This window comes from Phalacrocorax carbo, chromosome 6 (genome assembly GCF_963921805.1).
Source record: "Phalacrocorax carbo chromosome 6, bPhaCar2.1, whole genome shotgun sequence".
Lineage (NCBI taxonomy): Eukaryota > Metazoa > Chordata > Aves > Suliformes > Phalacrocoracidae > Phalacrocorax > Phalacrocorax carbo.
In genome coordinates, this window is record NC_087518.1 from 35176642 (window position 1) to 35198688 (window position 22047).

The 22047-nt window shown below is 55.2% G+C and overlaps 1 protein-coding gene across 5 annotated transcripts in view; it reads right to left on the reverse strand.

The window, feature by feature from the left end:
• Positions 1-21845, reverse strand: part of PDE4DIP (phosphodiesterase 4D interacting protein) — a 35323-nt gene extending 13478 nt beyond the window's left edge. The window contains exons 1-23 of one of the 5 annotated variants that reach the window (XM_064454669.1): positions 21678-21736; positions 21597-21636; positions 20652-20876; positions 17816-17871; positions 17497-17675; positions 16903-17013; positions 16569-16645; positions 15661-15784; positions 15435-15586; positions 15116-15233; positions 8915-9034; positions 7057-7176; positions 6721-6813; positions 6392-6607; positions 5688-5846; positions 5355-5468; positions 4979-5116; positions 4491-4670; positions 4113-4307; positions 2411-2554; positions 1272-1350; positions 630-718; positions 338-454 (exon numbers count right to left, since the gene is read on the reverse strand). In XM_064454669.1, coding sequence (XP_064310739.1) covers positions 338-454; positions 630-718; positions 1272-1350; positions 2411-2554; positions 4113-4307; positions 4491-4670; positions 4979-5116; positions 5355-5468; positions 5688-5846; positions 6392-6607; positions 6721-6813; positions 7057-7176; positions 8915-9034; positions 15116-15233; positions 15435-15586; positions 15661-15784; positions 16569-16645; positions 16903-17013; positions 17497-17675; positions 17816-17871; positions 20652-20876; positions 21597-21616 — 2826 coding nt within the window. In that variant the 5' untranslated portion in view covers positions 21617-21636; positions 21678-21736. Of the gene's footprint in view, positions 1-337; positions 455-629; positions 719-1271; positions 1351-2410; positions 2555-4112; positions 4308-4490; positions 4671-4978; positions 5117-5354; positions 5469-5687; positions 5847-6391; positions 6608-6720; positions 6814-7056; positions 7177-8914; positions 9035-12618; positions 14052-15115; positions 15234-15434; positions 15587-15660; positions 15785-16568; positions 16646-16902; positions 17014-17496; positions 17676-17815; positions 17872-20651; positions 20877-21596 lie in introns of those variants that run through there. The other 4 variants (XM_064454668.1, XM_064454671.1, XM_064454670.1 and 1 more) reach the window with 4 other exon arrangements.
• Between the last annotated feature and the right edge of the window lie 202 nt (positions 21846-22047).

Sequence of the window (22047 nt, forward strand, 5' to 3'; positions counted from 1 at the left end):
AAAAGACTCTCAAAGGGTGTTCGGTACACAAGGAGCAAAAAGCCAAATAATGCCACTCTGGGGTTTTGGGGCCTTTGCCTCCTGGCCAAAGTAACACAGCGGGCCGTAGGCAAACCAGCAGCAATAACACCCATGGACAGCCAGCCACATTACTCTGAAGAGGTCCCTTACTCCTTAGAGGAGGGTACCCGCTCATGGCTATCACAGAAACCTTCAGCTTGGTTTCTGTGTCTTGCCATTCAGTGTGAGTCAGCATGGGGTACACAATGGGGGGAAAAAGGAGACTCATCCACAGCCTTCCCAGGAGGAACCGACCCAGCACAACACATCATTTCACCTTGATGAGGTCCTCTTTGATCTGGATGGTCCTGGTCAAGGACTCTATATCAGAGGCCTGCACCTGCAGCTCTTCCTCCTGTGTGGCCACGACAGACTGGAGAGCAGTTAGCTCCCGCTAGGGAGAGAAGAGAAATCCGTGAAAGACTTCAGAAAGCCAAAATCCCACTGCAAGCTGCTGCCCCATTTCTCTCACTGGGGTACCCTCACAACAGCAGGGTCCGAAACCTCCAGTGAGCCCAATGGTTTCCTGTAAGCAAGGGCTATCAGCACAGGCTCCATCACAAGCTCACCCTGCTTTCCCTTTCCTTCTTTGCCATTAACTCCAGCTCCTCTTTGGCATTAACAAGATCCTTCTCCAGTTCTGCTGCTGATGTCGTAACTGCAAAGACAGTTTGGTTACTGCAGGGTTACCATCTGCCAGCTGCTCCCTCTGACCCCAGGGTTAGACAGAATCCCTCTTTGGCAAGATAGGTCCACAATGCTTGTGCTCCCCATTGCACTGACTCTTAGGTAAAGGCTCTTCTTCCCCGCTTGATCCTTAAACAGCAGCCCAAGGCAACAGCAACATTCCAGGCCTGCTGTCCCACCCCCGGCAAAGTCCAGGTGTCCTGGCCCCAAAGCAAAACCCAAACCAGTTGCACTTGTGTCAGCCCAGCCTGAACCCTAAAGTCAAAACCCCTTCACTGGACAGCATCACCTCTGCAGTGGAAGCACCTCACCTCAAACCTGACACCAGCCTTTCTCTTTCTCACACTCCCATCCCTAGACATCCTTGAACCATCATCTAAAGAGAAGGCACAACTTTAGTTCAAAATACTCAGTCTTGCTCAAAGCTCTTTGTTCTCTCCCAGTTTCATGTAACCATGTTTCCCCCACAGCAAAAAGCCCTGGCCATGTTTGGGGACCTTGAAAGAAGCTGCCACCACACTCACCTCCCTCTACTCTGCAGCTGCTGTCACCCTGTGGGGGTCCAGCAACGGCTGTAGCTCCACAAGCTCTTTGCAGTATTTCCTGAAAACATAAAAGCATCCAGGTTTGCACCTTTATGGGGAATCTAGCACTCACAGGTTCCCCAGAGCTCCAGGATTGCAGCAAAGCTGCTGGCTGCTTTGTTGATGCTCTGAAACAGGAGAAACCAATGAAGGGGATCTAGCCAGACAGCAGGGATGAGTGAATTGTGCCAAACCCAGAAGCTGTATGCGTGGGCAACAGGGCTCCGGCCTTGTTTTATTTGGCACTCAGAGGTTGCTGGCAGTAAGTGTCTTCATAGTAAGGATTAAACAGGTTTCACTCAACTGCAGCAAACCCATGTTTCAGCTGAGACTCTATAAAGACCTACACCTTAATTCAAGAATGTAGCCCAGAGGGACCATGCAGGAAAGAAAAAAAACCAGAGTTTGGCCCATATACACATCCCTGGAAGTCTCTAGAGCTCACTTTGATCCTGGGAATAGAAATGAGCAACCTGTTTACAACTGCTTAAAAACATTCAGCATGTCAGCTCACCAACAAACCATTAACAGCTGCTCATGTAGAAGCGTGGCATATGTACCCTCAGAGTTGTGTTCAGCCTCAAAGGGGTTTTTAGCAAAGCTGCTTTAAAAATACCAACTCCAATTGTGGAGGAGACAGCAAACAGCCAGCAGGCTCTGCCAAGAATTAGTGGGACCTAAAATTAGCTCTCTTGTCCCCTCCAGAATGTGACAATATCAGGGAGGGGATTACAATACAGCAAGGCAGCCCAGCCCAAGGAAGGACTGGGTCAATGCTGGAAGGTCAGAGCATAGATTTCTTTCATACTCTCACATGCCTTAAGGAATCAAATACTGCCTGATCAAAATGCAAGGAGACACTGAATGACAAAGGCTGGTGGAATCAAGATCAGAACATCCAGGCAGCATTTCTGCTCCTCAATTTTTTCTCTTCCTCCTTTAGGAAGTCTCTTCCCTAATCTCACTTTCATTTCTATCATACTCTGTGGTGCTCCCCTCTCTCCCATTTCCTCCTGTGCAACCAGTTGTCTCTGGAGCCCCAAGGTCAGAGGCAGACAAACACAGCACACAATTCTTACTTGTATGGGCTGTTTATCCTGCTTCAACAGCCTGGCACCAGCCGACTGGGTTACAACAGGCTCCTTCCCTGACACATGCTGGCGTAGGAGTTGTAACTCGCAGCTCCTTTCAGCTAAAGTGCGCGCCATCTTCTCAGCAGCTGTCTGATTGAGCACGAAAAACAGGCAAAGTCAGGGCTGTGACCAGGGGTAGGATCCCTACCCCTCACCTTCCCTACAAACTAAGGGAAACTCTCTCAATGTTTATCTGTCAGGGTGCACAGCGGTGTGCCCAAGTGGCCAAGGCAGCTAACGGCATCCTGGCTTGTATCAGGAATAATGTGGCCAGCAGGAGCAGGGAAGTGACCGTGCCCCTGTACTCAGCACTGGTGAGGCCACACCTTGAATACTGTGTTCAGTTTTGGGCCCCTCACTACAAGAAGGACGTTGAGGTGCTGCAGCGTGTCCAGAGAAGGGCAACAAAGCTGGTGAAGGGTCTGGAGAACAAGTCTTATGAGGAACGGCTGAGGGAGCTGGGGTTGTTTAGCCTGGAGAAGAGGAGGCTGAGGGGAGACCTTATCGCTCTCTACAGCTACCAGACAGGAGGTTGTAGTGAGGTGGGGGTTGGTCTCTTCTCCCAAGTTACTAGAGATAGGATGAGAGGAAAAGGCCTCAAGCTGCATCAGGGGAGGATTAGACTGGGTATTAGGGAAAATTTCCTAATTTGGAAATTTCCTAAATTAGGAAAAAAGTGATTGGCATTGGAACAGGCTGCCCAGAGAGGTGGCGGCATCACCATCCCTGGAGGTGTTCAAAACACACATAGACATAGCACTTCAGGACACAGTTTAGGAGGCATGGGGGTGTTGGGTTGCTGGTAGAACTTGGTGATCTTAGAGGTCTTTTCCAACTTGAATGACCTGTAGGCTCAAGTTGACAAGTGATCTACAAACCAGCCTGGGAGGTACTGCTCCTGGCCACTCACAGCAACTCCACTGCAGCCCTCCCGTGTCTGCTTGCCAGACAGCTGCAGCAAGGCTCAGCCTCTTTGCCTACAGAGGAACAAGCTCCTCAGTTTCTCACCCCCCATTCAGAAGGGGAGAAAGACAGAGGACAGACAAAGAAGAGGAGACAGTGCTTGGCCTTTTAGCCCCCTTTTTAAGGAAGAAAACTCAATGCACAATATCTTGGTTAACACTGAACCGCAGCCAGTGTGCAAGAGTAGGCAGAGTAGGAATTGTGGCTCTTCAAGCAGCATTTACATGCCCAGGACCAGTTTGACTAATGTTACCTAAGTCAGAGGCAATGAGCAGGGCTTCCTCTGACTTCCGCACTACACAAGGAACAGCTCAGTCTTCCTTTCTAGTCTGGTAACACCCATGTGAGGCCGCGTCCCTCCCATGGCCCCTCTGCTGCTCCAAGCCCAGGAGCACAGATATCTAGGAGGGTCTGCACCCCATTCCCCATCACACACACAAACTCTGCCCAGTCCACTTAGTGAGAGGGACCTGACATCTGAACACTGCTGCAAGAGCTGCTGTTTCATAACTGCTCCCATGTAATGGGTTCAGACCAACCTAGAAACAGCTCCTGACATCTCATGTGGTTCTTGAGCAATCAGCAGCTCCACCAGGCTACACCAACAGGAGTGAGAGAGCAGCTTCCATTTGTTTAATGCCAGGCAGAGCCATCCACCCCCGCCTCCCCATTGTGTACAACTCACTCTGCTCTGCTGCTCCTTGGTGATCACAGCCTGCAACAGCTCCCGGATTTCAGCATCATGCTCCATGGTCTGTTGGTTCCTATCACTGAGGAGATCTTGCAGCATTTTCTCCTTGTGCTGGAGACGCAGGCACAGCTCCTCAGCTACCTCACTCTGTCCTGGGCCAAGCTTGCACAGCAGAGTCGCTGTGAGCTCCTGAACAAGGGGTAGGAGGGAGAGATGGAGAGACATTGCTACCATCAAACTGCAAGCTGTTCAAGGAGCACTGGGCATCGGTTCAAGTGCCCTCCTCAGAGGCAGGCAGACAAGAGGCTCTGGTTTGGGATCACTCTGCAGACAAACCGGCTGAAGGCTCAGAAAGCCACGCTAAGACCTTACCTCCACTTCCTTGTTCCTGTCATGCAGGCAGGTCTGCAGCTGCTGGATGATCCCCTCCTGCTCCTTCTGCCTGCTGCAGGACTTGGCCTCAATCTCCTCCTTGATCCAGTGGAGGTTTTGGCAGGTTGCTGACACCTGCTCTAGTTCCAGGGTTTTGGCTTTCAGGAGGCTCTCCAGGCTCTGGGGACCACAACAGAAGCAGCTCAGCCAGGGACAGAGACTTTATCCTGAATTAAGCAGAACTGGAAATACCAGTCTCTTCTGTTCTGCTAGTGGAGTCAAATAGATTTACCCCTGTCCTCTCACCTCTACAACTTGCCCAGAAACACGAGTGACCCAGGAACAAGCCCCACACACAGGGCCAGAGGAACATCAACCACACTGGCAGCTGCTCTTCCCAGCAACCTCTAGAGCATTCACAGGAATGTTTATCTAGCACCACACCACAGCTAGGCTGGACACCACATGCCCCGGTAACAAGCACTCACATGAATGGTGGCCTCGTTGCTGGATAGGACATTGCGCAGCCTCTCCAGGTCACTTCCACGCTCCCTTATTGAGAGATGGAGCTGTTGCAGCTCTTGCTCCTTCTTCTCCAGGGCACAGAACTTCTCATCTACTGCTCGCTAAGGTGAGAGGGGATGATTGCTCAGAATGGGGTAGTAGGGCTCTGCAGCCCACCACTCACTTTGTGGGGCACCTCAACTTTCCCTTTCAGAGGGCTCCTCCAGAGGGATGAGCCATGAAGAGCATGTAGAAGACATGGTCATCCTGGAGTCAGCCTGGGGCCACACAGCTGATGGTAGCCCAAAGGCTGAGCCGCAGGGGAAAAAAAACAAGACATCATCAACAGACTGTGCTCACCTCCAGAGCAGCATCCCTGTCACTGACTCGCTGCTGCAGTTTCTCCAACATGGCATTCATGGCTGCAGGGCTCTTGTCCAAGCTTTGCTGGCATTGCAGAAGCTCCCTCGATTCCTAGAGGACACACACACTGCCCCTAGTACAACTGCCAGTCCAGAAAACCACCAGAGCGCCTGGTGCCTTCTTCCTCCTCTTGGGAGCCCAGAAGCATCTCTTTCCTTCCCTTCTTCAAAGGGCATGCATGAAAGCTACAAACTGACTTTTGCATCACCAAATAGCAAGCAAGGAACAGAGGCCCTGGCTAATTATGCTTAACTTGAATCTGTGTCTCACCTGCAGAAGCTGTTCCTTGCGAGCCAGATGCTGACTCAGATGCTGAACTCTCTGCTCCTGGGTCTGCAGCTCACGGCATTTCTCCCACTCCACAGTCTGGAGCTGCTGAGCCTTGTCCTGAAGCTCTGCCTGCAGCTGCTGTACCAAAGCACGCAACTCCTGCAGGGACAAGCACATACCTTGGCAGTCAGTCCTCAACAGACCTGTAAACAGCAGGCCAATCTGAAGAAGCCAAGAGCAACAAGGGCTGTGAGAACAGCCAAAAATGCTCTGCAGCACTACAGCTTTCACATCTCAAAACACACTTCCATGGTGATGAAGCTTGAATTTATTTAATTTCCCAGGGTATCCATCCATCTAAAGCCCATGCTCTGGCCACAGGCAGAGCTTCACAGTCAATCACAGCTAACCCATGCAGCAGTGGACATTAACTTTGTAACATCACAAAAAGACAGGACGTTTGCACCAGCCAAAGACATACAAGTGACAACACACCCACTATCAAGTGTCTTTGCTGATTCTAAATCCTCAGATATGAAGCTGAGGAGGCTGGAGAATTCTCCCTGTCACATGTGACAAGGGGATAGCAAGTGTGCCCACACTGGTATAGGCAGAAATGATGAATGAGAGCAGAATACTGACTACATCAGTGCTTCTTAAATTGTGTAAACCCAGAGACTTCCAGACTAAGTGCTTTGTCATACCTGGTTGTGTTTCCAGGTTGCCTCTTTCTGCTGCTCTTCCTCATGCACCATGGTCTCTAGGAGCTGGGTTGCTCTCCTAGCTTCAGCCAGTTGATGCTCTTTCTGGCGCTGAGCTCTTTTCAGTTTCTGCACCTCCAGCTTGGTGCAGAAAAGTGTGTTCTGAAGATCTAGCAGTGACATTTGCTGTTCCTGGGATGAGGGTGGGCTCTCTGACATCTAACAAGAGTAGGAAGCAGTGAAACTCAAAGATTCACTTCACAAGAGATATTTAAAAATCAGTATCCCTGCAGAATTAAACCTGATGTATTTGAGGCTTTTCAGAGACATACCTGCAACTGTCCCAAATGGCTTCTGTGTAACATGTCCCGCAGCTTGGCCATTGTCTCATTCTGCCCTTCGATGATACGGTAGAGCTCTTCTGTCTACAAGTCAAAGGATACCGAGCCCAGTCATTGGCAAACCAAGCAAAGCCTCCCATCCCAAGCCACCAGCATGCATTACGACATGTGTCAGCAACACACAGAAGTAAAGGCTTTGCAAGAAATAATTTAATGAGATCCAGGATGCCTAGTAATGGCTTAAACATTCCTTTCCTGTCACTGCCTACAGGGCTAGCACACTTTCCTCTTTCAGTGAGCACCATCCTGACCACCCAAAACTATTACCTTATTCTCTTTGCTCTTCAGGGCCTCATTCAGACTTTGGATTGTGCGATCTTGCCTCTGCGATGTTTCTTGGACAGATTTTAATTCAAAATTCAATTCATTCAGCTTTTCCTGTAACAACTGAAGACAGAAATATGTTGGTGTTTTAATCCTGCTTAATGCTCTACATAAACACCCTTAGGACTCCCTCCACTCCTTACTCAAGTCCACACAGCCCAGGTGTACACCAGATCAAGATCAATGCGGCTCCCTCTAGAGTCTATAAATACTGTCTGAGCTGGGTGGAGACCGGTGAGTAAACACAAAGCCTTCAATCCCTCCACAGGACTCTTCCAGTGCTTCTGGTCCCTCCAGTACAGCCCCCATGTGCAGGGCAGAGGTTCCAGGCTTGGGTTCACACATCTTACTACCTCCCACATACTCCAGAAGAGTCTTGCTCAGACTGCCCAGCAGCCTTCCCAGTTTCCTCTTAAGGGAACAGAAATAAATGATAGAAAAGGGCTGCTTCAGCCCAAAAACCACCTAAGAGATCTGAAAAAAAAAAAAAATCAACTTGGAGAAGCTACACATTCTAAGAACTGTCCCCTTTGCTTCTGAGGTCCTCCAGAGCATTGCAACTGCCCCTTTACAATCTTCCAGTCCCTTCTCTTACTGTCTCCTTCGACCACCCAGGCACTCTTGCAGCCACTGCCGGTCTAGGTAATTCTGCATTTGATCAGAACAGTAGCTTATTTAGCCTCAAGTTCTGGCTTCAGCACAACAGGGTCTAGCCAGCACCAGCATGCCAACAGCATAGCTGCAAAGCAAACAGGAACATCTCACCAGTCTCCATGGCTGGTTTACACCCTGAGGAACTTTCCCCTTAGACTTTTTCCACCATCTCAGACAGTTTTAGGACAGTTCTCTACTTTTACCAGAATGTTCATAACACAACGCATGTTGTGCATTTAAGCAGCTGCTTGTTAGCATTTCTAAACAGGCTGCCTGTTGGTATCCTCAGTCCTGGATGATATGAATCTTCCTCAGAACTTAATCAAGCCTCAATTTCTTAAGGAGTTGGTGCTGCCACACGATTTCCACTTGTTGCTCATTAGTTTACACACCTGTCATGTTATCTCTTCACTAAAAGACACTCCCCCTAAACTGTTTAAACACTTCCAACTGCATTTACTGGGCCTTGGGCTTCTTTATTTGCCTGTCATCCTTTGTGGTTCAGACGGCTCCAACAGCTTACAGCTGTCCCCAGATTTAAATAAAGATCCCACCCCAACGTTTTTTCCTATTTAATCCCTCTGTTTTCACAGTGGGTATAGGTTACCTTATAGTTCAAGAGCATAACTAAGAACATCAACTCCTCGCAACATGTGTTAAATTTGATCTGCCTTAAGACAACTCAGCTGCATGTTTCTTTCCTAAGAAAGCCTTTAAATCAAAATGAAAACAGGACACCCTGTGCTCTGCTCTCCCTTACTGCTTGCAAAAAAGAAGGCAGCTGTCTCAAAAGGCAGGTGCCCTCCTCTCCTGCACCAGGCTTAGCCCATGCAAAGCCAAGAGAGAGGGAAATAGCCCTGTGCATCTCTCCTTCACCTGCTCTGGAAGGCTCACCAGGCAAGTGGAAGTTCTTCCAAAATAATGGTTTGCAAAAATAAATATGAAAATTTTACACAGCACAGCTGCAGGGAAAATTAAATGATTTTAACGCAAGCTGGCAGACAACAGCAGTGAGAATTACACATCAGCACATGCCCTTGCTGGAACAGAGGTACAGGTGCTGCCTCTGGCCAGGCTAGGAAGTATCTTCCAATACTACCTACACCAGACTCACCAGGCACTGAATTTGCTATTCATGAAGAAATACCTTGTTGGCAGCTTCAAACTGCTGGATTTTGCCCTGCAGCTCTGCAGCACACAGATCGGATGCCTGCTCCCCCACTGCAGGGTCACCTGGAGCTGGCTGCTGATGTTCATCCTGCAGATTCTGAAAAAAGGGAAAGAAATGGCTTAAGTCTTGCACTGGCTTCTGTTCAGCTGTTAGCCATCAGAGACCTTGCAGCATGGGCTTAAATATGCCCTACTAGGCTTTTCTAATTGTCTCTGAAACATCATGCTGTCCATGTGTCTCTTCACCTGCACAGCAGGGTGGCACCTGGCAACTCTCTGCCTGGCCTGCCAGAAGTGCCCTGCTGCCCTAAGGCTCTGGCTGGGTTCCCTGTCTCTCACTCCCATAACCATGAGCCCAGCAGCTTGCCTGGCTCTAACCACTGTCTGCAGGCTGATGACAGATCTGGTCCCCACACCCAAGCCACATCCCTGAAACCTCCACTCCTTCCCATGTGCCCTACTGGCAGCTTCAGAAAGCTTCGAAGCAAAGCCAGCACCGTAACAAACTCCTGTCCCTGTTCTGCCAAGCTTCTGTCTTAAGCAAGCCCACAACCTTCCATCCTTCCCACCAGATACCCTCCTGCCATGACCTGGCAGTCACCCCCAGCTCTGAACCCCTCCACTTAGGATTCTCAAAGCTTTCCTTCACAGCTCCCCCTGCTCCAGCACCCATGCTGTGTACGATTCCCTGCAGCTCCAAAAGACGTACCAAATTCAGTGCCACAGCTGAGATTTTTTCATAATACATACCCATTTATTGAGAATGGAAACAGCCTACTTTCTGATGCACGGCCTGCCAGACCCTGCTGGCTGAGGACACACTAATCCCTTGTCATCCCTTCTTACTATTTTGCTACTTGCTGCCTAGCGAGTCATTAACTCCCAAGAGCAGCATTCAAACCCAGCCACCCACGCCAGCCCTCACAGGACTCTTCATCTGCAATACAAGATTGATTCTACTGGTGTCAGTTTTAAGTGGGAGCCGTAGTAAGCACAGGGTTACAGCGCAGATGCTATGAGAACATGACAGAGCTTTACAGAGCGCACACAAGAGCACCAGCTCCAAGCAGCACAGAGCAGTGAGAACAACAGCCAACTCTGATTAGCCTTGTCAGACTGAATCCTCATCTCCAGCAGCCACAGGAATGCTGTCTCTCAGAAAGGCAGGCAGCACAGGGGAGCTCTCCCAAGCCTGTGCATTGCCTCTCATACAGAAGCAATGCTTCCCTTTACCCTGATGTTTTAAGATTTTAGTGAAACCTTGAACAGTCACAGCAAGTAATTTCAAATTTGCCCAGCCAGAAGCTTTGGATCAGACAGAGAGAGCTGCTGGAACCTCTCACACAGCAGCTATTTTGAAATAAGGCTCATTAAAACAGAAGGGGGAAAAAAAGAAATAAAAAAGGAAAACACACATTTCCTCACAATTTGCACATTCCAAAGAAAAATAAGCAAAAAGCCTGCAAAGAGTTAAAAGCAAGGAAGGGAAAGGCAAAGGCAGGTCCAGAGTCCAAAGTCCAAAAGCCCAAGCGGCCTCTCCCCTTGCTCATGCTTCCCTGCAGCCATGCCACATGAGGAGGAGCACAGCTCCCCAGCAGTTTTTACTACATCAGCATTTTACTGACAATCTCTCCTCAGTACAGCTCCAGCAATATCAGCATACACTGCCCTAGACAGAATACTACTTTAAAAAATAAGAATAATAATCACTGTTATCTAAGCATGCCAGGCTCGCATCTGCCCAGAACAGTGGGTGAAAGCCTGGCTGTCAGTAGGGCACTGCAGGCAGCTGCAAGAGTGTGTCTGACAGAGGTTGAATTCAGGGGTATTTCTGGGGCTGTACTGATGAAGAGGAAAAATTGTTGGTTCAAGAAAATGCCCAGGACAGTACCTATGAGATCATGTGCCCTGACACCAGATCTCTCTCGGTCATTGTAGCTTACAGCAGTAAATTTAAAGGAGAACTGCAGTTTCCCAAACCCAATATGGGAACTGTGGCCCTATATATCTATATATACCCTTCACATTACCAGAAAGGCATTTCTGTATACGTATCACTGGACAGCAGTACCTGACTTTTAGAAACAGTGTTGCTCATACAAAGAAAAAGGAAAATCATTTATAGGAGAACCATTTCATTTACTAGCAGCATCCAGCTTCTCATTTTTGCTGTTAAAGCCATACAAAAGATTAAACACTTCCCCTCTTCTGCCAGACCCTGCACCAAAGACCACAACTGCTGCTGCTGCCATGGCAAGAAACCGGCAGTAGAAAATCCTGCAGGATGAATTCCTGGCAGGGACAGTTGGACAGCAGAGACTGGAGAAACTCCTCTAAAGCAGTTCCAAGAGGAGGATGGCAACGTGTGACACAAATCCAAGCTGTAAACACGTCACGTTGATTGCGCCACATTCTGTTAAGAGAAAGCCTATTTTTATGCTGTAAGTATATCCCTAGCAGTGAAAATCAGTAGCAAGCAACACAGACTACAGGAGCAGCAACGCCCTGCTTCACATCATCAGTTGGGGGCTGCCAGCATGATGGCTTTGTGCACCAGATCAAAGTGTAGTTTTTCCTATGTTTCTCCCCAGCATCATCTCTTGAGCAGGCTTTCACGGGAAAAGCACACAGCTCTTGGAAACACCCAAGCAGATGGGACAGCAAGCGGCGCTGGCTGAATAGGAAGTGTAATTCAGCACAGCCACAGTTGCCATAGTAATAAACAAGCATTTTTCTAATCCCCCAGGGCTACCTAGAGCATTAGACAGCACTAAGGCTGCTAATGGGAATGCAATTAGGCTGACATGGATATTCCTGAATTGAAGCTGACTGAGGCCTTCCATTCATTAAGGAAAGTGGTTAAAGGAGTTACAAATTCAGCTTTTTGACTGCATACTAATGCAGATTTCATTAAAGCCAGCAAAACACAGGCAGTCGGAGCTACACAAGGACTACCATCAAGGCAGAGAACAGCACCAGGAAGTCCCATGAAAGCAGGAGCTTTCATCACCTCTCAGCAACACCCACTGTTAATTGATGAATCTTTTCAAGGGATCAGAAAATAAACCAATTATTTAGAATACCAACCCTAAAGACACCCTCTGGCACAAATCCACGTTTAAGGAAAACACCTTTTCTTCCGGGCACGCGCCACAGATCCCTGCACAGATCTGCACATTAGGCAGGTTGGAGGCCTGATCTGCAGAGGCAGGGCTCCGGAGGCAGGCATTCCCAATACTGGACCATTACCCAGGCCCAAAGAAAATACATTTGCTGGAAAACACATGCCCAGAAGCTTAAAACACTCCCCTTGGTTATGGGTAAAAGTCACACTGACTTACTAAAGAGAAAGATGAAGTGAAACTGGTGTTTTCTCAGCAGAAAAATGACAAAGCATGCTAACAGCTTAGACTGATTGGCTGGCTGCACTCACAGGGAGAGCTGATGGGGCATGGGGTGGGGGGGAAGTTAATTTCCCAGAACACAAGGAGGAAACAGATGACAGGAAAATGGCAGAGGAGAGAGGCAGCACACCTAAAAAGGACCAAGCTGCCTATTCTTAGCCCTGGATTCAGTGACACATGGCTATCTGCATTATCTCAGCACAAAAGAATCCCTAGTGAGCTCAGCATCAGGCCGCGGGGACACTGCTCCATTGAACAGCAGCACGATGACCTCTACCTGTACCCGCAGCGGCATATAATCCTCACAGAGGTCATCCCACAACTCCTGCAGTTCAGAAATCTCCAGGGAAAGACCCAAAGGAGCTCTGGAAAAGGATTTTCTGTCTGCGTTCAGGAAGGCAGAACCAGCACACACTAAGCCAGCAGACGCGCTGCCATCTGCCGAGTCACGGCTGAGCTTGGGAGGGGGTAAGGTGGACTTCACAGGAATAGGTAGCCTGCTGCCTCGGGGGCTCTGAAGGGGTTTGTAGTCCAAAGCCTTGATTAAGCTGAGGGCCAGCTCCAGCCTGTTCCCACTCAGCGAAGAATTTGGGGTCATGTGGTCATCTGAGAAATCATCACATTTCCCATTCCCTTTCGCCCCCTTATCTGCATCTTCATCCTTCTGCTGCGGAAGGCTTGCCTCCACAGTCGTGTCCAGAGACTCAACAGAGGATGCAGGTGTGCCTTCTTCCATGCTTTCCCCATCCACAGGCCCTCTGGCGCTAGTGGACTCTGCTGCATCACACACAGATGACTCCTCATTGCCTATGCTGGCTGACCACCGGCTGGACAACCCACAGGAGATGCTTCTGGCCACCTTTCGTGGCACTTTGCAAATTGCTTCATAGTCGGCATCGGCCACCCGCAGCGCAGCACAGCCACGGCAGCGCCGTGGGCGGTTACTTGCTCCCTCTGAAGCATGGCAGCTGTGTGGCTCCAAGCTGTGGTCTTCTTGATCCATCCAATATTCATACCCAGAATAAGCAAAGTCCTCCTGGAGGAGGGCAGCGTACCGTACATCAGGCAGATTAGAAAGGTCCACAGTCCCATCCCCAGGTCTGTCATCTGTGCTAGAGTCTTCGTTGTTCCTGCGGTACATGCTTGCAATGCAGAACTTGAGGCGGTCTTTTTCCAGCAGCAGCTTCTGCAGGCGCTCGATGGAGAGGGCTTCGATGCGCGCGATGACGGTGTCGAACCTGTAGATGCGGTCCAGCATGAAGGCACACTTGCTGCAAGCGAACTCGGATTTGCCGTCCCGGCACAGCTCCCTGCCCAGGACGTGGGAGAGCAGCACCTGGAGGTTCAGCTTGGCTGCTGTGTGGAAGATCCATCGCCGCTGGTTGCCACACAGCTCCCGGGCACAGATCCGGCAGGTTTCCTTCATCCTCCCTCCTGACCAGCACCCAAACCCACTTCTGGTGGTTCTCAGAAGACCTTACTGAGGCCTCCACTGCTCACTCAGCACATCTCCCAGGGCACAGCTCCCTCAACCCCGGAGCCCCCTGGCACTTCTCACCCCACCAATCCCCCCTTTTTAGGAGGGTGACACACTGGGATTCCTGGTGCTACAGAAACATCCCACCCTACAACATCTCCTTCGCATCTCAGCCCAGCCGCACCAGGGCTGACCCCCTCTCCTGGCTAACACACACACACACCCCCGCCCGCCCGCCCGCCCTTCCCTGCCCCCCCTCCTCACAGCTCACCCCTCTCCTCACTACCCCCTCCCCTCATCCGGGGCTGCCCCCCGCCCTACAGGCCCCACCGCTCCCGCCGCCCCCGAGGATGCTCCTGCCACGGCAGCGCCCGGCTTGTGGCTCAGATTTCAAGATGGCAGCGGAAGAGAGCGCACGCGCACCGGCCGCGGCGCCTGCCGGGATTTGTAGTCTTCACCCCCGGAAGGTGCGCATGCGCTGTGGCCGCCCGCGGCGCAGCCCGGGCACGCGTGGGCCTGGCACAGCGCAGTGCTGGGGACGGCGACGGTGACCGTGAGCGTGACAGTGACCGTTAAAGTGACAGCGACAGCTCAGGGCCAGTGGCTGGGGCCCAGCCCCAATGCCAGTGTCAGCACCCCCAGGTAGTGCCCATCCGCAATGCCAGCACCTACCCCAGCGCCAGGTCCCCACCCCCGTGCCAGCGCTGCGTCCCAGTCCCAGTGTGTGCTATGGCGTGCCATGCAGGTATTGGTGCATGGGTGAAAGTGGCCTTGTGCTGTGGAGACATCCCCCCCACACCCGGAGCTGCCGACTGGGGATGGGCGTTTGCACGGGTGTTGGGACTGGGACGCGGCACTGGCACATGGGCAGCTCATGCACTGGTGGCTTGTGGCTGCTGTGCCACCAAGACGCAGCATGGCCGGAGCTGTGAGGCTGCCAGGAACATGCTGCTCTGATCCCTCACAGCCCTGAAATCCCACCTGGCACCGTGCCAGGCTGCTGGGGGTATTTTAAGACCCAGGATTTAAACGACAGACCCGTGCAGGCAGTGCTGACAGCCACAGAAGAACCACGCAGGTTGGTGGCCTCTCCTCTGACACCATGCACCAGGCCCTCCCAGCCCCCCTGCTCCCCCCGGCACAGATGCACAAACGCCTGACGCTGCCAGGCTGGATGTGGCACAGCCCTGGCCACAGCCCCAGAAGGGGACAGCCATGACAACTGCCAGCCATGCCCTGGGTGGGTGCACTCCTCCCTGGGGTGCCGGCTGGGGTCACCCTGTGCCTGCACACCCACCTGTCCCCCCACAGCTGGGGGTTGCTCCAGGCGCTGCTGCAGGTTGTGCTTCTCAGCTGACAGCGTCTCCACAAGCTGTTTGCTATCGGCCAGCTCTTGGGTCAGCTCTTCGATTCTCCTGTGAGGAAGGGAAGCATGGGAGATGCTCAGCATGATCCTCTCCCCCACAGTCCAGCTCTCTCCCGGTGGAGTGACCCTCTCCACCCCCCTGGGTGCCCACAACCCCCCATTGCCACACAGCAGCAGCCCATTGGTAGTCCCAAGGACCAGCACAGGGCACAGTCTGGCAGCACAGAGGGGACGGGTCCTGGGCACCCACCTTTGTGCCATGGCTTCACAGACATCATCACTCCTGTCCTCCTTCGTCCTCGCAGCTTCCTTCAGCTTCCCTGCCAGCTCCTGGCACCGCTCTGCCTCAGCTCTGGCCAGTGCTGTAGCCTGCTCGGCCTCACTCCGTGCCAGCCTGGCCTCCTGCACAGCAGTGGGGTGAGTCCCCAGCAACCAGTCCCCGGCCCCACCTCAGCCTCCACCATCCCCGGGCTCACCTCCTGCAGGAGCTGGATCTTGTTCTCCAGGAGCTCATAGACGTGCTCCGACTCCCGCTGCCGCTCCTCATACTGCTGCCGGAGCACTGCCTGGCTGCGGGTTGTCTGGTTCTCCGCGGCCACCCTGCCAGGCACATCATGGCATGGCACGGCATAGCATGGCACAGCACAGTATGGCACAGCATGGTATGGCATGGCATGGCATCTCACAACGTGACATGGCATAACACTGCATGGTATTGCACAGCACACTGTGGCATGGCACAGCACAGCATGGCATATCATGGCATGGCACAACAAGGCATGGCACAACATGGCATGGCTTGGCAGGGTGTGGCACAGCATGGCATGGCACAGCATGACCTCCCTTTGCAAAAGCCCCCACCCCAAACTGGCTGGGCTGGGTGAGCTGTGCCACCCTGGGTGCCACCAGCCCAGCTTCCCCCATGCTATGGGTCCTGTTTCTGCAGGACCCCTGGGCAAAGTGTACTGTAACCTCTGAGTGCTGCTGCCCTGGGGACACCGGTCCTCCAGCAGCACCTGGTCACACTCAGGCTCTGAACCATCAAAGCAGCCCCTGCATGCTCCTGAAACCGGGGGCTCCCAGCCCCCCGCCCAGCGGTGCCCTGCCGTGGGACACCCACGCCATGGCCCCCAGGCACGGTGCTGCCCTCCCCTGCCAAACAGGTGCTGCCCTTTATTTTTGGCTGGCGCTAGGGCTGTAAGGGGAGCACTGTCGGTGCCCAGCCCCATTACAAGCCCCTCTGGCCCTATTGCAAAACCCCCAGCTGCCCACTGCAGCAGGGTGCAAGGCAGAAAACCCTTGTACCCCATGCCAATGCAAACACCACAGACAGCACGGGTGCCGCGTCTGTCCCGGGGCAAGGGGCTTGGCCAGCCCCACTCACCATGTGTTGTCCAAGGCTTGCTGCTTCTCCTGCAGCTCCCGCTTCAGGCTCTCCACCTCCACCTTCAGCTCAATGTTCTGCGGGGTGGGAGGCAGGCAGGTAGGATGCCACCATACTTGCCTGGACATGCGGACTCCCTCCCCAACCCTCTCCCCACTCCAAAGGCAGCAAGGGGCAAACTCCCGCACAGAGGATCCCCCAGCCCCAGTGTCGTGTCCAACACCCTCCCCGGCATCCCCACCAGCTGTGCTCCTACAACCCCATCTCCTGCCGGCAAAGGGAGGGCATCGGGAAGGAAACCCCAGCTGGGCACCCATCCCCCATGGGCACTCACCCGCTGGTAGACATCGTCCCAGCTGCCCTCGCCCTTCTGCTGGACGCGCTCCTCGAGAAAGTAGATGCGCAGCTTGAGGCTGAAATTCTCCTTCTTGAGGTCGTTGAGGTGCTGGGAGAGCGTGCGGTACCCATTAGCCATGGCCGGCACTCCATGGGGGGTGCATCCCGGCACCCCTCACATGGCGCCGTTGGGGACACAGCCCGGGGCTCCTGCCCTCCCACAGCTCCTGCCGCCGTCCCTGCCACGGCCCCTTTCCTTTTTTTCCACGGCTCCTGGAGCTAGGAGCTATTTGAGGAATCACCAGAGCGGGGACGGTGGGGACAGGCGGGTGGTGAAACCCGAGCTCCGGCGGCCCCCGCGTGCCTCAGACAGGAGGCAGGGAGGGGGAGCGGGGTGCCCGGGGGGGCTGAGCCCCCTCTTCCCGTCCCACCACTGCCTGCCCCGCATCACCCTCCTGCCCTCTGCACCCCACTACTGCACCCAGGGAATCCAGCATGTATCCTGCAAGCATCTGGCAGTGCTGGGGGGGTCCTGGCAGTGCTGGGGGGTCCTAGTAGTGCCATGGGGGGGTCCAGCATGTTGTGGTCTCACCTGCTCAAAGTCCCGCAGGGTCTGTGTCTGAGCAAGGGGACCCATCTCCAGGTCCCGGAGGAGACAAGTCTGCACCAAGGGGCCAGGCTCGGGCTGAGCACCCGGGGGACCATGGGACGCCCCCAGCTTGGCCAGCGCAGGGTCCTCATCGCCCTCACCCCACGGCCCATCTTTGGAAGCTGAGAGGGAGCAAGGGTGGGCAGCAGTCAGATGAGCAAAGTGGCTGCTCTGCACACCGTTTGCCCCCAAAATGTCACTGGCACTGGCCCAGGGGCTGGGGCATGCAGGATACGGGTGGGGTGCTCTTGGGGTGTCTTACCTGCCATGCAGCTGGTGCCGGGGAGCACAGCTGGCCCGTCACCACTACAGGGGTCCCTGCAGAGAGGAGCACATGGCCGTGTCACACAAGGAATGGGGTGGGGGGTCCAGCCCCCATGGCCCCCATGCACCACCCAGCTGCTGGGCCAGAGGGGCCAGGGAGGGCGCAAGGGGATTTTACCAAAGCTTCTGCACAGCAGCTGCTGTGTCTCCTCCACCCTGAGGGTTTGCAGGTGGCTCCATGGCACTGAGGGTGGGGCGTGGCCAGGTGAGCCCCCAATATCAAACAGTCATGCAAAAGCCTGCCCAGGGTGGGGGGTGAACTCCAGGCAAGGAAAGCCCTCTGTACATCCGTGGGGGTGCAGGGGGGGTTGCACCTGCGTGTGTGCATGTACGGGGCACACGGGCGTCCGTACACACATGGGGGTGCCCATGTGTGTTCCCGCAGTCAGGAGGCATCTGCTCTAAGTGCAAAGACACGAGGCCCCAGGGGCCATGCAGGTGGGGGTACCCCCTTAGGAGCACTTTAGCCCCATTAGCAGCCCTGCAGGGCCACCTGAGCCCCCACAGCAGCCTCGCGCAGCCCCAGGGAGGGGGTCTGGGTGCTGACAGCGAGCAGGGGCTGCCTAAGGCAGGTCTGGCCCCAGCCACTCTCCGAGGGGCCCCCTGCCTCTGTGCTCTCACAGCTCAGCAGCTCCCCACCGCAGCTGCAATCAGGTTTATTTTCAGCAGAGAAGCGTGAGTCATTTCACGATTTAAAAGAAAGAAAAAAAAACAACTCACAAATAAAGAAACGCAGATTTTTTTTCCTTAAAAAAAAAAAAAATCAGAGTATTTATTCTCCAATCCCAGCATAACAGCTTTTTGGTGGGGTCCTGTGAGTGGAGCAGTAGGCCCTTGTCCCCAGTGCCATGGCAGGCACTATGTCCTGCCCACATGCACGATGCTGAGCCCAAGCAGTCAGGCAGAGCCAGCAGGTCCCTACAGCACAGGTCACGGTGGGGGCTCTGGGACCGTGCCCACTGAGCAGGGGACACTACACCGGCACCTCACGGGCAGGGGACACAGCACTGCCAGACCACATGGGGAGGGAGCAGGAGAAGGCAACCGTGGGGAGTCACAGCCCCTGCACCAACAACACGCCATGAGGGGAAACTGAGGCATGATGGCTTTAAGCACACCAGCGCTGGCAAGGCATGGCCGTGCGCCCTGCCAGGCACCATCACTGGCATGATACCCAGAGGCATGGTACCCAGGGGTACATACATGGAGGTGCAGTATCCAGAGGTGCAGTACCTGGAGGCGCAGTACCCGGAGGCATGATATCCAAGGTAGCACAACACACAGAAGTACAATACCCGAAGGCATGACACCCAAGAAGACCTGATACCCAAAGGCACAATATGCAAGAGGCATGATTTCTGGAGGCGTGACACTCCAGGAGGATTGATACCCAGAAAGCATGATACCCAGAGGTGCATAACATCCAAGGAGCCATGATACCCAGACTCAAGATGCTCAAGGATGCACAATACTCAAGGAAGCACAGTATCCAGCAGCACAATATCCCAAGGCATGGTATCCCAGGAGGCAAAATATCCAAAGAAGCACAATACCCAGTGACATGACAGCCAAGGAGGCATGACACCCAGAAGCATAATACCTGGACACACAACAACCGAGGAGGCACAACAGCTGAACGCCTGATACCCAAGGAGGCACAAAACCCAGGGAGACACAGTACAATACCCAAGGAGGTGTGACATCTGGGGCTCCTTGGGGCCACCCGGAGGCAGGGTCAGGCCAGCACTGTTGCTGGCCATGGGCTCTGGGGTGAGCGAGGAGAGCACCTGCTTTGCTCCAGCCCAGCTGCCCAGCCAGCACCCCCCAACCCAGGACTGGGAGCCCTGTGCCAGGCCACAGGGACGCTGGGCCAGCAGGAGTCCTGGGCTCTGCCACGGCTGGCTGGGATAGACGGGGGCTTCCCCCTCCCGGTCTGTGTGCCCAACACTGGGAATCTGTTTGCTGCAAAGGGGAGGCCACTGCGGTGCTGCTGGGGCTGCAGGAGGACAAGAGCTCTTTCATGCTGGCCATGCCACTCCGGGGCGTGGAGCACAGCCGCCAGCACAGCGCAGAGCTGGAGTGGGGCACAAACCCAGGGGCCCACACACACCGTGCAGACCTTCCCACCACTGATGTACCTTCAAGCCCTGGCACGAGGGGTGCCACGCGGCCCTGACTCAGAGCACCCGCTGATTCACAGCATCTCCATGGCATCACTCAGGGCCACCACGGCTGCTGGCCAGCACCAGCACCAGCACTCTGGGGTGCCGCTGGGGAGAGGGGAGAGCACAGGGGTGGCTGCCAGGGCCCCAGCACATGGGCTGCATGAGGGTGGCCACTGCCCCACGGAAGAGCATCCCTGAAGCACCTGGCACCACTCAGCACACCAACGGCAACTCACCTCGTCCTGCTGCGGGATCACCTTCCACGAACAGACAGATGGATAGAGGGATGGACGGAGTGACAGACAGCAGCCCCCAGCCCTGTGCTCACCCACAGGCGCTCTGGGTGCCAGCAACTGCCTCCAGGCTGGCAGAGGGGCCGTGGCGAGGGCCGGGCAAGGAGAGGGCGAGTGCAGCAGCTCAGTGACGGGGCTGGGATGCCTAGCGTGTCACAGCCCAGCTCCCATCTGACTCGTCGGCACAAATGTTTCAGCAGGGACTGAGTGCCGCCACGGGGGAGGTGGAGCCGGGGACAGCCAGCCACGACCGTGGCGGCCGCCTGTGCGCCTGGGTGTGGGTGCACAGCCCACGCCATGCGGCACGGCCACCCACCTGCACACAGGGCACGGCAACAAGGTCTCCATTGAGCGAGGCAGGATGGGGAGAGCTGGGGCCGGTGATACCCACACGCCTGGCGAGGATGACTCCCGGTGCTGCACCGCACGCGTGGCAGCCGGCACGGCTCCTCGGGCCCGGCAGCCCTGGCCGGGTGCCGGGACAAACGGTCTGGCCGGCGGCTCAGGATGGAATTGGAGGTGGGCAGAGCCAGGGGAAGAGCTGGGAGGATGCAAATGGGGCTGGAGAGGTGGGGCAAGCCAAGATCCCTGCGCCAGCATCCCGAACCACAGCCCTGCCCGTAGGGCCACCCTTAGCCCAGCACCTCACAGCAAATCCACCTGCCCAGGCCCCCGACAAGGACAGCCCAGCGCTGGTGCCGGTGCCAGTGCCAGCCCAGCTCTGTGGAGCTCTCGCTTGGCACAGCACATGCTTCCATGGCGCCTTTGGGTCCTCACGGCCCAGGGCAGCGAGCTCCCGTGTGCCCCCAGTGCCCGTTCCCTTCCCACACACCGGCAGCTCCCCCATACCCCTTGCCTGGATGGCCGGCAGTGCTCCTGGGCTTGCCTCGCACAGGGCCCAGCGAGCCACAGCCCAGCTGGAAGAGGGGTGTCCCACAGCCCTGCCGGCAACTCCAACCCGCGGAACTCCAGCAGCAGGCAGGGGACACCCACGGCCCAAGGGGGACAGCGTTGGGGACAGGCGGTGTCCGGCCCCACACAGCCCCGAGGGAGCACACCCGATCCCGGCCGCATCCCGGCCACACCGATGCCGGTCGGTACCTGGGCCTCAACCCGCCGCGGCATCACAGCCCAGCGTGGGTGCACGGAGCCCCCACGGGCGTCCCGGACACACGCAGCCCCCACGTGTGCCCTGGGCACACGGACATCCCGACCCTCATCACCGACGGATGACACACGCGCGCACCGACACGCTCCTCACCTCCGCCGCGGGGCTCGCATCCTGCCCGGGCCGGGCACCGGGCGGCACCGGGCAGCACCGGGCGGCACCGGGCCGGGCACCGGCGGCACCGGGCAGCACCGGGCGGCACCGGGCCGGGCACCGGCGGCACCGGGCCGAGCCGGCGGGTCTCCGCAGGCGCTGCCGGGCCGCCCCAGAGTGCGCCGGGGAGGCGGCTCTGCGGCACCGGCCGGCTCCGCCCGCCGCTGCATCTCCTCCTCCTCCTCCTCCTCCTCCCTGCCTCCATCCTTCATCCATCCATCCATCCATCCATCCCTGCTTCCCTCCCTCCATCCCTCTCTCTGACCCTCCATTCTTCCTTTCCTGCTCCATCCCTCCCTGCTCCCTCCCTCTGCCCCCCCTCCCTCTCTCCATCCCCCCACTTCGTCTCCCCCGACTCCCACCCAGCAGCCATCCTGCCCCGACCGACACG